The sequence below is a fragment of the Octopus sinensis genome, linkage group LG4 (assembly GCF_006345805.1).
Source record: "Octopus sinensis linkage group LG4, ASM634580v1, whole genome shotgun sequence".
NCBI lineage: Eukaryota > Metazoa > Mollusca > Cephalopoda > Octopoda > Octopodidae > Octopus > Octopus sinensis.
In genome coordinates, this window is record NC_043000.1 from 128,055,104 (window position 1) to 128,074,014 (window position 18,911).

At 37.3% G+C, this 18,911-nt stretch overlaps 1 protein-coding gene across 2 annotated transcripts in view; it reads right to left on the reverse strand.

Moving 5' to 3' along the window:
• The window catches only part of LOC115210839 (cilia- and flagella-associated protein 70-like), a 70,888-nt gene that overhangs the window by 51,470 nt on the left and 507 nt on the right, over positions 1-18,911 (reverse strand). Inside the window, exons 1-8 of one of the 2 annotated variants that reach the window (XM_029779593.2) lie at positions 18,800-18,885; positions 15,573-15,675; positions 12,554-12,743; positions 8,813-8,914; positions 6,026-6,108; positions 4,440-4,610; positions 1,179-1,306; positions 387-536 (exon numbers count right to left, since the gene is read on the reverse strand). In XM_029779593.2, the coding sequence (XP_029635453.1) occupies positions 387-536; positions 1,179-1,306; positions 4,440-4,610; positions 6,026-6,108; positions 8,813-8,914; positions 12,554-12,743; positions 15,573-15,653 (905 nt within the window). In that variant the 5' untranslated portion in view covers positions 15,654-15,675; positions 18,800-18,885. Of the gene's footprint in view, positions 1-386; positions 537-1,178; positions 1,307-4,439; positions 4,611-6,025; positions 6,109-8,812; positions 8,915-12,553; positions 12,744-15,572; positions 15,676-18,799; positions 18,886-18,911 lie in introns of those variants that run through there. The other variant, XM_036502478.1, reaches the window with a different exon arrangement.

Genomic DNA, 18,911 nt, shown 5'->3' on the forward strand with positions numbered 1-18,911 from the left:
TCATAGGTAAATTCCAATTGAAGAAATTCTATATTGTAGAATTGTATTAAAAAGAAACATGGGAACAGGCAGAGAAAATCTGCCTTTTATCATAAGAGGGCACTGGCAAGGACCTCGCTCGAATGTTTTTTCACGTGCCACCAGCACAAGTGCCAGTAAGGCAACACAGGTAACGATCACGTTTGAATGGTGCTTTTTATGTGCCACTGGCACGGAGGCCAGCTTGTTGCTCTGGCAATGATTACACTCCTATGGTACTCTTAGTGCTCCACTAGCACGGATGCCAGTCATCGAATTTGATTTCGATTTTGATTTTACTTGCCTCAGTCAGACCCATTCATATTATCAACTTCTATTATTGTGTTAAGCAATTTTGTAAAACATACTGTTTGGCCCCAGTTTGATGGAGAAAACATCTTCGTTCCATGTTCCAAATAAATTTTGATTTTTCCATTTCTGAATGTTTTCTGTATTCTTTGTTTTCCTTTGATCGAAAGTCTCCATCTTCATTTTCTTTTGGATCATTGAAGATGAAACTAAAATGAAAAATAATATATTATTAATTAGAAAAATGATATACGTAAAAGCATGCATGTATTTTAGATATTTACTGCTTCTAGAATCTATATTTTTTTTATATATTTATAACAGAAAGGGAAATATTTGTAATAATTTGCATATAAAAGAAAAAGTTGACAACATTTAGTGATTTACTTTTTACCTTTTTTTTTTACTTGTTTCAGTTATTAGACTGTGGCCATGCTGGGGCACTGCCTTGAAGAATTTTTAGTTGAATGAATTTACCCCAGTGCTTATTTTTTTGTTAACTTATTTTTTTGTTGAACTACTAAGTTACGGGGATGCAAACACACCGACAGCTGTTGTCAAGTGGTGGAGGTGGTGGTGGACAAACACAGTCACAAACAGACAGACAGACAGACACACACACACACACACAAACACATGATGGGCTTTTTTCAGCTTCCATCCACCAAATCCAGTCACAAGGCCTTGGTCAGCCCAAGGCTAAAGAAGACACTTGCCTAAGGTGTCATGCAGTGGGACTGAACCTGGAACCATGTGGTTAGAAAGCAAACTTCTTACCACACAGCCACACCTACACCTATGTTCAGAATGTTGTAGTAATTCTAGATGGTCATTGGGTTGAAATGATTTACCTGTTTGGAATGTACACAGCATGTCCAGTAGCTGGAAGAGGGTTGACCCATTTCTTCTGTTTACATAATGGGTCTTTATCACCTGGACTTCGGTGCTGGTTTCCAACAAACACAAGAATGTTTTCTTTCTGAATGAAATCATGAAAAATTAATTTTGCAACATTGCATTTTTAAAAATTCTATTTCCAAACTTTTATGTAGATTTAACAACTTCTAATTCTACTATTGGAGAATGTTTTTCAAGTCTCTGTTTATGGAAGCAGTGCAGGTGTAGTATGAGGTATCAAAGTTGCCTGTGAATGATATCTAGATACTAAAATCAGGAAGGAATGAAGAGTGTCATCATCTGCATAGAAGTAAAAGTTGTTGGAGATGATGACAAATAAATCATTGGTTTGCAGGAAAAATATTATGGAGAACAAAACTAATCTTCAGGGCACATTAGAATTAATATAGTGTGGGTCAGAGAGAACCTTATTAGCACATATTGCAATGGTGAAATTTAACAAGAAAGCTTTAGTCCAAGAAACAAGAGACAGTTAGTTCCCATAGATAGGCAATTTTTGTTTGAAGATTGACAAACTAGACATGATTGGAAGGGTGAAAGGTTCAAGGTGTTGAAGAGGTTGATTTTTAGGCTGATATGTCACCTTAAAGCAATGGCCCAGTGGTTAGGGCAGTGAATTCGCAGTTGTAGGATCGCAGTTTTGATCCCCAGACCGAGCATTGTGAGTGTTTATTGAGCAAAAACACCTAAAGCTCCAAGAGGCTCTGACAGAGGGTAGTGGTGATCCCTGCTGTACTCTTTCGCCACAACTTTCTCTCACTCTTAGCCAGTGGGGTGGCGTCATTTGAAGGCTAAAACAATGCAAAGCGCATTGTGACCAGCGATGTGTAGCAACATCTGATAGCCTGATCAGTCATGGTGATCACAGTGATGGTGATGTCACCTTAAAGATACTGGAAATGAGGTGGGCAGGTCTGCTAGAAGATTTGTAGGCTAATTTTATTATCAACAGTAGAAGTGCTTTGCTATCAAGATCAGCAATACTTTTTACCAAATTTCTCAAGGGCAAAAGTCCATTAACAAATGATATAGGAGAGTAGCACTCCAGCAGATCTGGCTTTATGGAAGATGCACTGATAGTCACTAAGGAGGAAGTGTGATTAAAGGTGTCAGAAAAAAATTGTTGTTAGTGACTCTCCATCATCTTTGAAATATTAAGAGTGGAGTAATAGGTCAGTAGTTGATGGAGTCAGAGAGGTTTCACTTTTGGGGATGTGTGTGTGTGTGTGCGTGCACGTGTGTGTGTATATCATGATGTTGACCAGACTATCAGATGTTATGCACCACAGGTCACAATACGCTTTGCATTGATTTAACCTTTGAATGATGCTACCCCACTGGATAAGCAAGCATGTCAACATTCCCTCTGATCAGAAGACTATTCTCTCACAGGGTTACTCATTCACAGCTGAGTGGACTGGAGCGATGGGAAATGAAGTGTTTTGCTCAAGAACACAACATGCTACACGGTTAGGAAATCAAACCCATGATCTAGCAACTGTGAATGCAATACGCAAACCACTAGGCCAAGTACCTTCACACACACAAACACACACACACACACATACACACACACAGTGTGTACCATAACCATTTAATATCTACTCTCCCTGCTGGCATGGGTTGGATAATTTGACATAATATGGTGAGTTAGAGGACCATATTATCCACCGATGTCTGTTTTAGAGTGATTTCTATGAGTGGACACTCTTCCTAAGAAGCATGCACAATTTCTATGATGCAATAAAGATTCTGTATAGCATCAGGAATGTTTTGTAGCATCAGTCAAGCACCAGAAAACATCAATACCAGTAGCAGCTCATAGATAAAATTAGTTGGGTTGCTGCTTTAGAAAATTTTTAGCCATTGTTTTTATATAGTGTAAAAGGAAACAAACATATAAAAAGAAAATTTATGCATAAATTTGATCAGATCGCATTTTAGCCACTGCCAGGTAGTGTGTTTAATTTGTTTACTGAACACAGCTGTGAATTCTACCCTGATTTTCAAAAATCCCACCTAAATCACAAAATTGGGGGCGGGGAATGCCCTATTTTTCAAACCCTGGCAGCAACATTGAAGTTGGAAGCTGTATAATAATCTAATTCTACACTTTATCATATTCAAGAATATAAACATGTTTTTAAGCACAACACACGTGGAGTCAAAGAGAAACACTACCCTTCACCAGAACACTGGGGTCAGCACTGAGTGAACAACAGTGCTCTCTTTCCCTAGTGTGAAGCTTCCTATCTCGGACATGTGAGCAAGCACACAACAGCCAAACACCATGTTGCTGGAACTGTGAAACGCACAGTTCTATACAAAGATTTTTGTATTTTCTTCATAAACTAGGGGATGGCTACTGACGTTAAGCTTAAGGATAATATAATGTACAAGTATAAAGAAAGAATTAAAGAAAAAAGGACTCATTGTATTGAATGTTATCAATAATATCAATTGGAAATAGAGGGTGCTGCAGTTCTACAATGCCTATACACGAGCCACCACTGATCTCTAATGAAAGGCCAATAATGAAAGGCAGTGGAGAATGCTTCAACTAGCTCCTAACACAGCATAAACCAATGGATCTAGCAGTCAAGGAGAAATGTTGTGAGATGCCTGCCATTCATCACTTGGACAAAGATGTTTGCTGAAGTTAGTGCTGGCATTTAAAATGTTAAAATACATGAAATCTCCTGCATGAGGCAATATTCTTGAGGAAACCATGAAGGAGGATAGTTACTTCTGCAGGAAGAGTTTCATTTCTGCGTCACTCAGGTAAGGAAACAAGAGAATAGAGCTCAGCATAGGAAGTTTACTAACATCGTTGTCATCATCATTACCTAGAGAGGCAAGGGAGATAAATTGAAGTTTCTAAAGTCAGAGGTAAGTATGCTCCTGTTCATTGCTTGGAAGTTCTGGCCAAGGTCAAGGTCAAAAGATTGGTCTACTCAACATGAGAAAATATCAAATCAGAGTCAAAGTGTAGATGCATAATTAATTAGCATTATTACTCTAACTACATGTGTGTGCATGTGTGTGTGTAAACATTTAGACACACACACACAACATTCACCAACTGGTTAATTATATATAATAATATGTATTTCTGTTGACTGATCACGATTATTTCATCTATAGCAACTATATTTATTTCACACGTACAAATATCATAGATAAAGAAGTCTTACATGATCGATAATAGGTACTGAAATAGCTGCTGTCAGTACATGATTTTGTAGAACTAAAGTTTCTGGTGGTGAGTTAAGAGATTCGATTGTTATGGTCATGATATTGTAACCAGATAATTCTTCTCTCTCCAGAAGGGATTTTGATATTGATATACAGACATCGATTTCAGGCTGAAAAATGAAGAAAAAATAAATAAAATAATTTAGTCTATTATCTTCTTACAGTGTTTTTAAAAATTTATCTTGTATATTTAAGAACTAGACAATTAGATATGAGACTATGGGTGACAAGTCCAAATCTGAAGATGGAGTTTTGCTATATTTCTGTGCAGAACACTTTATATTTATTTTTAAGTTCATCTAACTGTTGATAATAGATAATAGGTATCAGTAGTATGGAAATGTTGTCTCTGATACTCAGGTATCCTACCCAGTAGAAGTTTTATCTCACATCATCACTCTGCAACTGCAACTAAAGGCTGGCACATAAGCACATAAACTGCTTTTTTTTTTGCTTTTTTTGTGTATAAAAGATTTTATTAGGCCATTGTCAGGTAAGAGCTCTCTGAACTTTGCCCAGGCTATTCTTATTCTAGCAGCTACACTTTCAGCACACCTTCCCCAGCTACTGACTTGGTCACCTAGGTAAAGGAAGCTATCAACTACTTCTAGTTTTTCTCCTTGGAATGTAGCAGAAGTTGTTCTCTGCACATTTTCAGTGTTTATTGTTCCTGAGCATCCGCCACATACAAAAACTATCTTCCTAGTTAGCCTTCCTTTGATATTGCTGCACCTCTTATGTGTCCATGGCTTACACTGGGTACATCTTATAGAGTTTCTACCTATACCTTTTCTACAGATCAAGCAAGGCCAACTACGTGAAGGGACTTGTGGTATGCCTGCCTTCCTACTTATTAGGACTTTGGTGGAAAAAAAGTAATCTCTTCATGAGAGTTATTGTAGTTTAGCTTTAAGCCAATCCTGATTATAGAATCAGGATTATTTTCACTGATGTTGGTAGAGTGTTAATTATCTGCATACCTATGATCCTAGTGGGTGTCTTTTAACTTTTATGTGTTTCGATCATTAGACTGTGGCCCTGCTGGTCACCACTTTGGAAGGTTTTAATCAAACAAATCTATCTGAGTACTTATTTTTCTTTTTGAAATCTGGTACTTCTTCTATGCATCTCTTTTGTTGAACTACTAAATTACAGGGACATAAACAGACCAACAATGGTTGGCAAGGGGCAGAGGTACAGACACAAACAGAAAGACACACACACATGCACATGTACAAGTATATATCTGTACATATATATACGTATACACAATAGGCTTCTTTCAGTTTCCATGTACTAAATCCACTCACAAGGCTTTAGTTGGCCCAGGGCTACGGTAGAAGACATTTTCCCAGGGTGCCATGCAGTGAGACTGAACCTGAATCATGTGGCTTGAAAGCAAACTTCTTACCACACAGCCACACCTGCCCCTATATGTATTTTCTTTTAACCATATAACTGATAAAAAGGGTCACCATTAAGAGAAACTCATTATTTCAAAGATGTTTTTTTTTTCTGTACATACCTTTGGAACATCTGGTAAGAAACATTCCAATATTGAACCAGGAATCGATACTAATTCTATAGTTGTTTCATGGCTTATTTCTCCTGAAAAAAGAAAACTCAGTCAAAAATTGGTCAAGACTACTACTATTGGGTTGTCCAGAATATTCATGCCGATTTTTAAAGGAAAGAAAAAAGTCAATAAATACTTGCCATTACATTTTTAATCAACCAAATATGAACCATTTTGTTGCACAATGCATCTCCATCTTTCCTTTAACTTGAAAATACCCTCTTCCCAGAATTGAGGTGGTTTCATAGCAAAGAATTCATCAAGGTATCTTCTTACATCATCCAAGGAATTGAAATTTTTACCATTAAGACTATTCTGCAGAGACCTGAAAAGTGGAAATCCGAAGGAGCAATATCTGGTGAATATGGAGGGTGGAGTAACACATCCCAGTCGAGCTGCAGCAATTTTTGTCTGGTTGCTAAAGAAATGTGCAGTCTTGCATTATCATGTTGGAAAACAACACCCTTCCTGTTGGCCAATTCTGGACGTTTCTCTTCAATTGCTGCTTTTAACTTGTCCAGTTCTGTGCAGTATTTCTCAGAATTAATTGTCTGGTTACTTGGGAGAAGCTCATAGTACAGAATTCCTTTCCAATCCCACCAGACACAAAGCAAGACTTTTTCAAGGTGAAGATCCACTTTTGGGGTGGCTAAGGGTGGCTCATGTCGCTTACTCCAGGATCGCTTCCTCTGAACATTTCGGTAGATAATCCATTTCTTATCACCTGTCACAATTTGCTTTAAAAAAGGTGCGTTTTCATTCCGCTTATAAAGCAAATCACAGATGGAAATGTGATCCAAAAGGTTCTTCTCACTCAACTCATGTGGTACCCAAACATCATAGTAATTTGTGTACCCAAGATTTACCAGGTGCTCATGAACGATGGATTTTGATGGGTTGAGGCTTTCTGCCAATTCTGAGGTTGTGCAATATGGGTTATTCTCAATTAATGACTTGATTTGGTCATCATCTGTAGTGGATGGTCTGCCTGATCACTCTTTATCAATAAGGCTACAATCTCCAGCTCGGAACCTTGCAAACCACTTCCATACAGTTCTTTTGAATAAAGAAACATCACTGTAAACTGTGCATATTTTTTTGGTTGCTTGTGAGGCATTTTTCTGTTTATGGAAAAAGAAAAGCATCAAGTGCCGAAAATGAAGTTTCTTATCTTCCATTTTACAGAATTAACACAGGTTATAGGAACATAAACCTTCTTCCATGAAAAGATAGCTTAAACTGTGCTCTAAATGGAGGTGTAGTCAAATCCTATTTTATGGACTCAACCATGTTCTAAAATAGGTTGAAAGGTAAGCACGAACATTCCAGACAACCCAATACTACTACTACTACTACTAATAATAATAATAATAATAATAATAATAATAATAATAATAATAATAATAATGAGAAGAAGAAGAAGAAAAAGAAGAAGAAGAAGAGGGAAGGGAGAAGAGGACTTATTGGATGCGAACACAGCATTAGAGCAGAAGAAAACAACATAGCATGGTATGTAAAAAAATGCCACAGAACCGCTATTATTACAAGTAAGAAGGTCAGGCTTGTGTAGGATGAAAGATTGCAAAGATAAAGCACTATACAAAAAATTGAAAACGAATGAAACTGAAAATAGGCAGGTAAAGAAAAGAATGCATGGTCAATTTCATAGGGATGTTGAAGATAAAACAGACAAAGAAAAAAGATGGCTGTGGATGACTAAAAGTGATTTAAAACCGGAAACAGAGGCTCTAATCTGTGCTGCCCAAGAGCAAGCATTAAAAACAAACTACATAAAATACAGAATAGATAACACAGCAGAAAGTGATAAGTGCAGAATCTGTGGAGAAAATGGTGAAACTGTATGGCATATTACCAGCCAATGTACGCCACTAGCCCAGAAGGAATATAAGAGATGCCATGACAATATAGCCAGGCTTGTCCATTGGACACTTTGCAACAAGTATGGACAGCATCATCGAAAATAGAAATGCAAAGATCCTATGGGATTTTATGATTCAGTGCAACCATGAGATAGAGAATAGGAAGCCAGATATAATCTTGATTGAGAAAGAAAACAAACTATGCTGGATCATAGATATAGCATGCCCAGCTGACAAGGTATGTGATAAAGAAGAAAGAAATGTCAAGAGATATGACAGGTTAGCTTGGGAAGTTAAGCAGTTGTGGTCGATGAAAAAGGTACAGTAGTACCAATAATTGTCGGAGCCCTGGGAACAATGAGCAAAAATCTCGAGAAGTACATGGAACAAATAGGGGCTGCAATAAGGGTGAAGCACTTGCAGAAAACAGCACTGCTTGGAACTGCTCGAATACTCCGGAAGGTGCTACCTTAGTTCACTGGTAGTGAACAGCTGACACCGTAGTACATCTCCAGCATTAGAAGCTGTGCAAAGGCAATAATAATAATAATAATAATAATAATAATAATAATAATAATAATAATAATAATGACAATAATACCAATATATACATATGTCCTGATCATCATCATCACTTAACATCTATCTTCCATACTGGCATGGGTTGGACAGTTTAATAGGAGCTGGAAAGTCAGAGAACTGCATCAAACTCCACTGTCAGTTTTGCCATGGTTTTATAGCTGGATGCCCTTCCTAATGCCAACCACTTTACAGAGTGGGTTAAATGCTTTTTACCCACTGTATATGAGGGGAAACTACTAATACTATCTGGTTAAAGCCAGCCACACCAACTTACCTTTGACGAGAGGTAAAAGATCAACTGTGCATTGGCCAAGAGTAATTGTTTTCTCCTCGTCTTTTTTCTTTTTGTCCTTGGTGATCGTTTTAATAAATGTAACTGAAATTTTAAAAATGAAGTTAGTTTTAGAAATACAGAAAATATCTGAAATATTTTAATAACAGGTTATTATGTAGCAAGGGAAGAATCATTTGGACATCAGACAGAGTGCTCAAAAAAAAAAATTTTAATTATGTAGTTAGGTTTGAGAGTGGAGCTAAGGTGGAAAGGTAAACCTGTTAAGACCTGGCAGAGGACTGTGGTGAGGAGGACTTGCAAGATATGGGTTAGGTCTGGGAGCAAGTTTGTGACAGGGCCTCGGGATGTGCTGGATGGTCTCTTGCCACCCCACAGAAAGTAGGAGGGTTTAAAACTAAGTTGTAGTAAGTTAATAATAAGGTATTTCATAATAATTCTTTCTAATTTTGGCACAAGGCCAGTAATTTTGAGGAAAGGTGACAAGTTGATTACACTGGCTCCAGTACTTGACTGCTATATATTTTATTTACCCTGAAAGGATGAACAGTAAAGTTGACCTTGATGGGATTTGAACTCAGAAAGTAAAAAGTCAGAACAAATGTCACTAAGCATTTTTTTCTTGCATGCTAACAATACTGCCAGCTTATCACCTTAAGTTATTTCATAATAATGGTTTCACATTTTGGCGCAAGGTCAGCAATTTTGTGGGAGGTGGGTAAGTTGATTACATTGACCCCAGTGCTCAATTGGTATTTATTTTATCAACTCCAAAAGGATGAAGGGCAAAGCTGACCTCAGTAGAATTCAAACTTTTAATATGTAAACCTTCTTTTAAAGGAATGGTTCTATGAATTATTTAACATAAAAGATATTAAATTCTAATACTCAGTAAGTACAGAGCAACATCATCATTCTCCATGTAAGCATGGGTTGGGCAGTTTACTAGGAGGTGACCGGCTGGAGAGCTGCCTGGAATCCATTTGTCTATTTTGGCATGGTTTCTATGGCTGGATGCTTTTATATGGAATCAGTATGGGTGCTTTTCCGTAGTGCTGGCACAGGCACTTTTACATGGTACCGGCACAGGTGCTTTTTATGTAGCACTGGCACTGTCTTTTTACATGGCACCAGTATGGGCACTTTTGCATGGCATCAGCACAAGTGCTTTTATGTGGCACCACAAGCCTGCAAAACTAGGATCTCTTGGTTGAGAGTAAGATGTAGAGGACATGCCTGTATGCATGAACAGCCACAATTTACTTAGCTTGAAATGTCTTCTCAAGTGCATCAAACCACCAGAAGTTTCAGTCTCTTGTCAACTTCTCTGTGTGGCCAATGTCTGAAGACTCTTTCTCACCATTTCATCCCACATCTTCCTGGGTGTACTCCTTTCACATATTCCCTTCAGAATTAGAGATCAACACTTCTTGATTCAGTTGTCCCAATCCATTGTCAGTGGTGCTGGACTGGCTCCTGTGCTGGTGGCACGTAAAAACACCATTTGAGCGTGGTCATTGCCAGTACCGTCAGACTGGCCCTCATGCCGGTGGCACGTAAAAGCACCCACTACACTCTTGGAATGGTTGGCATTAGGAAGGGCATCCAGCTGTAGAAACTCTGCCAGATCAGATTGAAGCCTGGTGCAACCATCTGGTTCGCCAGTCCTCAGTCAAATCGTCCAACCCATGCTAGCATGGAAAGAGGACGTTAAATGATGATGATGATGATAATCACATTACCATACCACTGCAGTCATCCTTCTTGCACACATCTGATGCCTTGTATACCCAGTTTTTTTTTTTTCAAATCACTTACAACCTGTCATATGTGCACACTGGCATAACCCATCCAGCAGAACATACTGCCTTAATTTCCTTCGAATTTATGCATTCTTCAGCAGTCACAGCCATGTAGCATAGCTGTTTGTATGCAGGCATCATAAAATTGCCTAACCCTAAAATTTGCCTGAAGGAGAGGCTCTTTGTTAATAACAGAAGTAGTAGTTCTCTGAACTTTATCCAGCTTATTCTTATTCTAGCAGCTATGCTTTCAGAACTACCTTCTCCACTGATAACTTGGTCGCCTGGTAGCAAAAACTGTCTACTACTTTTAAGGATGCCTCTATACATTTGAAGGAGTCTCTTGTCTGTAAATTCATGGTGTTTAATGCATTTGAACATCAGCCACATATAACGACTACTTTCTCTTTTAACTTTCCTGTGATACTACTGCATCTCTTATGTGTCCATAGTTTGCACTGGGTACACTGTATGGAGTTTCTACCAACACCTATTCTACATACTGAACAGAGCCATTTCCCTGAAGGGATAGGTGATTTGTCTGTTTTCCTACTTACTAGGACTTTGGTCTTTGTTAAATTAACTCTAAAGCCATTTGATTCCAGACCTTGCTTCCACACCTGCAATTTCTTCTCAAGTTCTGGTAGTGATTCAGCAATAAGAACAAAGTCATCAGTGTAGAGTAGCTCCCATGTGCATCTGTCTTAAATTCCTCTGTTATGGCCTGGAGGACTATGAAAATCCTAATTCCATCAAATCAGGAAAGTAGAATGTTAGTACATCTACTTTTGTTTATCATTGATTTATGATACCACAGTGTGCTCATTGTGAACCAAGTTACACTTATCACAAGTGTAACTTGTGATAATTTGGAGCAGCAATTAGTAAAAAATTCTGCTCAGATAGCAAAAAAATCCCCAATAAACATCCACATTGCTCAGGACAACTTGGGGCCATGGAACGAAACCTATTTTTACCATATGTTCTATTATTCATTTCTTATTGATTCACTTAACACAGTCTTTTCTTGGAACCAAACACCTATAATAAACAAGGATAAATGTAGTTACTTCCTAGTATTTCCATTTAATATGTAAACCTTCTTGAGAAAGAATGATTGCTAGAGTATGTTTAGCCAAGTTAAATCAATGACAAACTTCTTTTCCATAGGAATTAATTATACAACTGTGGGCCTTACACCTACAGGAGGAAACTGCCATGACCAGTTTAATTAACAAGCAAATATATCCAATAATAAACCTGAAATATATGCAAAGTATAAATTATAATTTTCTGCACATGCACACATTGAGTGTCTATTCTTTCTCAATGATGACCAGTGTGGAAAACTTATTATCTTACATCAAATACTAAATGTTCCTTGCTTTAGAAAACTTAGTCAAAAACAAATAATTACACTCCTATAGATCAAAAGTTAAAGTTTGTCTCATTAGGCCAGAGTTTAACCAAGTTTCCAAGGTGCAACTGAAAGTACAAGAATTCATTCCTAAATAAGATGTCAGTCTGTCACAAGGGCAACCCACAGCTATCACTGGCACTCATTTTCAGCTGAGTAGACACGAAGTGAAGTGTCTTGCACAAGGAGACAATGCAACACCCATGATCCAATGTTTTTAACTACACTTTATAGATTACACCTTGGATGCCTTTAGCAGATAACACACCTTAAGCCAGGTCTTTGGTTTAAAGATATTTTTGTCTTCCTTCCCTCTAGTTTTGGAGGCCATGAAAAGGGTCATAGACATTGCCCTTCCTCCTGACTATGCAATATAAAAATTTCTCAAGATTAGTCAAATGGCCTTCTAGATAATACTGATTCTCTTTTTCTTTTCTTGACTTAAAAAAAAAGCCAACTAAAAAACTAAAACAAAAATACCAAATCCTTTGGTTTGTTACTTACGCACAACAGGTCTATATGCATATTCATCTATGACATATGCATCACTGTTTGGACAAAGTAAAGAGAAACTATAGTTAAAGTCTATATCAGAATCATTGGTACAATCAAATTTATTAGCTTCTCCATATGTCTTTTCACAATAATTGGCTTTGACCATGATACTTCCCAGAAATTCACCTTTGTTTCCTCTCTGCATGGAAAAACAAGGAAAATAATCAAATAAAAAAAAAACATTAAATGATAAACAATTAGAAAAATAAAAATAAGAAATAAGTGGAAATTTTACCAGTGAGTCTGTTAAATTATAAAGCACAAACAGAAAATTACTCTCCCCAGACACAACAGGATAGGCAATAAATTATGTGAGAAAAGGCAGAAATGATATAATTCTTATGAACCTTTCTATTGAAATAGAACAAAGAGTGTAAACTAATGGGATATATCTGGTTCTCACTATTTCTTAATTACTATAGACACAGGCATAGCTGTGTGGTAAGAAGATTGGTATTTACATGTTAGCAATTAAAGAAAATTCTCCTCTAGCTGTATAAGCAAATAACTTTCACTTTCTCAGCAATTTATGCTTTCTGAGAACAGGAAGTGTTAATAGGATCACAGATCTCATCACAGACATGAGTGACAAATATGAAGTGCATGAGTTAACAAGGGAAGCTCTGTGGAGTTACTCAATCTGCTAGAAATAGCAGCCAAAAGTCCCTTGAACCACACTATGCTATTTTAGGAAAGGTCACACTAAACAATGCAGTATCAGTTACACTCTGCATAAGTAAAAGAGATGATGATGATTGAAATGTCTTTGATCATAAGCCTGCTCATTCTTGGATGACATGGGGTAAAGGACAACTTAAAAATGGTTTTAAACCATCAGTGTCAGAAATGATTAATTTGTTCAATAGGTTTAGTATGACAATCACAAAGGAAAGAATAATTTGAGGATGAAGCAGTTTTATTATTCACTCAGGCTGGTTATCTATTACAAATTATGAAAGGATATGAGTTTAGCAATCAGCTAAGAAAACAGTTGTCAACTGCACTAAGTCTCTGCTATTCAGACCCAGAATCTATAACACCAAATGGAGACTATTTTATAGCAAGATGGACTGGGCCATTACATATTATGTGTTTTTGCTGGAGCCATAGTACATCACCATACAAGATACAAACCAATGATCTTTCAGCTTGCACTAAGATTACTCCATCAATTGCAATTCTCATAGAATATATACAAGAATGTAACAAATGATTTCCTAATTAAATATGGTGAAAGATTAGCATGGTAACTAAAGTACCATAAACAGTTTCATACTTTTTGTGCCGAAACAATCAACTGCTGAGATATATCATTACTCCTTTATCTAAACTATTATATAAGACAAATATATTGCATATTAAAAATTGAGATATCTTAATATATATTAAATATTTTAATATTTAACCAGAAGAAATTAATGTGTTACCATATTAACAATGGGGTGAATTGAAAGTTGGATGAATGGGAAGGGTAGTTGTTTGTTTTGAATTCTTCATCTGTTTATTGTTAAAAGCTTGACATGATCATCCAAAGAAGATTAACAGAATAACATCAGAAAGTTCTATGTATAGTTGTTGTATGTGAGTTAAAAAAAACAAAGCAAGTATGTTCCTATGAAAGTGGAAAGTATGTCTAGTGTTAATGTAGATATTTTTTTTTTTTTTACAACACAGCATTTTGACAGTCATAACTGAGGAACCCCTGCAAAATGTAAATATTTGCTGATGTTATGCTTTGCTGCTCACATAACTAAGCTCCTGACTCTCACAGTCTGCTTGTCCCTGTAAATCTCTTTTAATATACTCCAGAACATATCTGACTCAACAGATCTGTGGTGACATCATCACTTGCAAATATGAGAGATGTCTAGATATAATTTCATTTACCAAATTTTTACAGACACTATTTATTCAATTGTCCAAAACTCAGTTGTAGATTACAAAGATTTTTCTGATTGGAAACAAGTGTAGTGTTCAAATCAATAAACAGAGCTGCAGTGAGTATTTTATTTCGATAAATATTAACAATTTGCATTGCCTAGGTTTATGTAAATGAGAGACAACATGACTGGCGTGTAGAATGGCTTACATTAATGGTTAAGGAATTGAATCAGTTTGCAGAATACATCCCATAGTGTAGCCTTTTGCGAGTTCAAAGCCTAAACATGATTTTTCTGCTTCTACAAGCCAGCAGTAGTAGTGGCACCATTTATTTTCTTACCTCAAAATACAATGCTAATCACCATCATCATCATCATCATTTAACGTCCACTCTCCATGCTGGCATGGGTTAGAGAGTTTGACTGGAACTGGTAAGCTGCACCATGTTCCAGTCTGATTTGGCATGGTTTCTATGGCTAGATGCCCTTCCTAGTGTCAATCACTCCAAGAGCAGGTCCTTTTTGCATATCACTGACATGGATGCCATTTACATGACACCAGTAATGGCCATGACTACGATTTCACGGATGTCATTTACATGACACTGGCAATGTTCATGGCTATGGTTTCACTTGGCTCGACAAGTCCTCTAGCACAGTATATCCCTAAGGTCCCAATCACTTGTCATCACCTCTGTGAAGCCCAACAATCAAAGATCATACTTCACCAACTTGTCCCTTGCCTCTGAAAAGCCCAATGGGAATATTGATGCTAAATCCAGACAATTTGAACTGTGATTATACTTATTGAAGAGATTAAGGATTTCTAATAAAAGGTAACAAATTTCAGAGGAGGAAATCTAATCAGCACAAATATTTGTTTCATACTTATTTTACTTGACTCCAAGAATATGATAGGCGAAGTTGAATGGGAATGGAACTCAGAATATAACTAAATACTTTGAAGTATTTTATCTGTTGTTCTATCATCAATATTGATGAGAATAATTATTCCGTAGGAAATTAAAATTGACCAAAATAAAAATACCAGGGCAAATGAAATATGTGAAAATATTTGGATGACTTACAAAATGTCTGCCTCTCAAGAGGGAAACTGTTATTGTTTCTACATCCTGATTTAAGGCTGGAGTCTCATCTTTAGCAGACATCTTGTAGTCACTGAATTAGCAACTGAAAAATAATTTTCAATACGAATGAGCAACCATGAAGCTAAATTTAATAAAGTCATCACACTCAATCAAGCATATACACACAAAATTCATCAGTCAAGGTTGACAGAGAGTTTGTATTGGGTTGTCCAGAAAGTTTGTGCCGATTTTTAAAGGAAAGAAAATGGTCAATAAATACTTGCCATTACATTTTTAATCAACCAAAAATGAACCATTTTTTTGTACAATGCATCTCCATCTTTCCTTTAACTTGAATATACCCTCTTCCCAGAACTGAGGTGGTTTCATGGCAAAGAATTCATCAAGGCATCTTTTTACGTCATCCAAGGAATTGAAATTTTTACCATAAGACTATTCTGCAGAGACCTGAATAAGTGGAAATCCGAAGGAACAATATCCGGTGAATATGAAGGGTGGGGTAACACATCCCAGCTGAGCTGCAGTAACTTTTGTCTGGTTCCCAAAGCATCAAATGCTGAAAATGAACTTTCTTATCTTCCATTTTAAAGGGTTACAGAATTAACACAGGTTATAGGAACATAAACCTTCTTCCACGAAGAGAGAGCTTAAACTGTGCTCTAAATGGAGGTGTAGTCAAATCCTATTTTATGTACTAAAATAAATCAAAAGGTAAGCTACTATAAATCGGCGCGAACTTTCCAGACAACCCAATAGTTTGGGTTTACTTGCCATCATGAAGTTAATGACAGTGTGACAATGACAAGTAGGCCAAAGCTTTGAAGTCGTTGTAAAAAGAAATATGGTACATCACTGAAAAGTGTTGAGTAATCCTTCAGTTCCATGTGAAACTGTTTTTACATATAACCTTACATAAAAGCAAACATCATCATTATCAAACTGTCCAACCCATACCAGCATAGACTAGGTGCATTTCTGTTTTACCTACATTAATGAGGTCACTATGCAGTTTACAGGAGTATGAACCCTGAGTTGGTGGTGGAGCAGTCAGCTTCATATTAGGGGACAAAGGGATTACTGTGAGGATGGAGACAGAGTAGGTTCCTTCATGGCTACTCATAACTTGTAGGGGAAAATGTAGAAAGAGAAAGAGAAAATGATCAGTAGGAGCAAGACAGAGATAATGGCGATAAGGTACCCAGGGATCCTCACAAGTCATGAGCAAAATAGAAGAGGGTGGATGGATGATTTGCAAGATTGTATGGGAAGTGCATGAGGGGTGGAGAAGCAGACTACCAAAATGGGTAGGGTCAAAGGCAGGATGAAACAAGAGTTATGAACTTGGGATGATAGAGGGATGGAGAAGAGTTGGGATGACAAGTAGCAGGAGTAGCAGTAATAATAGTAACTGGTGGGGTAGTCAGTGAAGCAACAGGGGAGCAGCAGGCATAATGCATGAGGTGGAGAAATTCACTATAATGGGTGGAGAACATATAACATAGCACTTCCAGAACTCAGTTTTGCTGAAGAATGCAAGTCTTTTTGAAAACCTCATATTGCTAGAGATCCTCATCATTTGTCATCTCATCCATTAGGCTTAGAGTCTTGAGGTCAGCTTTCACAACTTCATCCCATGTCTTCCTAGGTCTTTCGCTTCTGCAGGTTCCATCCGTTTTAAGTGAACAGTACTTCTTTACACAGCTGTCCTCATCCATAGGTATCACATGCCCATATAAATGCAGTCTTCTTTCTTGAACATGACATTTGATTCCTCTTATGCCCAGTTTTTCACTTGGCACCTTCATGCTAATTCTTTCATGCACACTCATTTTGCACTTCCAGCAGAACATGCTCACTGCATCAAGTCCTCTGTATTCATGTGTGAGTATGTGTGTGCATGCGTGTGCATGCACGTGTGTGTACACATGTGTGTTTGGGTGTATCACATCATCATTTTACATCCATGTTGCCATGGGTTGGACCAATTGTTATAGTGCTGCTCACCTAGGCAGGTCAAAGGACTGCATCTTTCTCATATGTTTCCCTTTTGACTTGGTTTCTTCACAGACTTCTTGTCTGGGGTGATTTCTCTGCATTCATACTCTGCTCACCACCTGCCACTTATGGTGCCGTCCAACCTTTTTCCCTCACATAGCTCCTGATGTATCCATCCACTTATCCCCCACAACCCCACTCTTTGCATCTTTTTCTCTCACTATCCTTTCCCTACAACTTCTTTGCCACCTCTACACTCTCATATCTTTCCCATTTCCATGACACCCACATACTTCTTTTTCTCAACACACAAAGACGAGTTAAATCGAGAGTTCAACCATTTTATGATTTTTTTTTTTAGTTGCGATACAGGTTACTCCTTGTTTCACCAGGCTGCAGCTATTATCTGGGCAAGCCTCACAATTTTACTTAACAAATAAGTTCCCCTCCTATTTCATGAGTTGAATTCAGTAAGGTCATGCTTTTCAAACACAAACGTAATCCCTACTAAAAGTGAGGCCAAACAATGCCAAAAGAAAAGAAACAGCGCCTAGTTTGTAACAAGTTTTTGTTATGCGGATCATTACCAACAAAAATGATATTTTCTACATAAGGATGGCTGCCAAATGCTGGAGCAGCTATAGTTCCAAAAGATAACGATACACTTGATAAATTTAGAGATTCACAAAAGATACAGAACCGTTAAATCTGCGCACTTGCGTCTCTTTACCGTCTGCCCTACATGATGCCAGAAGGGGGCCTGATTGGCGATTGCGCAATATGCGTTTAAACTGTCCACCACACTTGGATCCTACAACAGATACTTTGCGTATTGTAGCTGTCTACCAAAAGCAGTAGGGCCATTACCTCGTTGATAAATGCGATGGTTGTTTCAGCGTATTTCAGTTGTAATTGTTTGTGGAAATGTTATCAGTGTTATAGGCTTGTTTCAATCATAACTAGTCTTACCATATTAAGTAAATAAACACTTGCTGGTTGCATTTTGTGTCGACAAAACGAAACTAATTCTGACATACAGGATAAATAAGGTGGTAGAAGAATTTCACCAAGATATAAAAAGGGTAACATATACTTGTGGAAAGTTTTGACTGATATTCTGTGAAGAAACATCGTTAATGCACAATGGTTACGCATACAGAGACACACATATGTATATACACATACGCACGCAATAAAAATAAGTTCCTTACTTTTTTTTATTTCTTTTCCTCTGTAATTGAATCACAGCACCTTATGACAATGTATATCAGTGCGTTTCTCTTGTCTCCTAGCAACGCGTTCTAAGCGCCGTCTCGAAATATT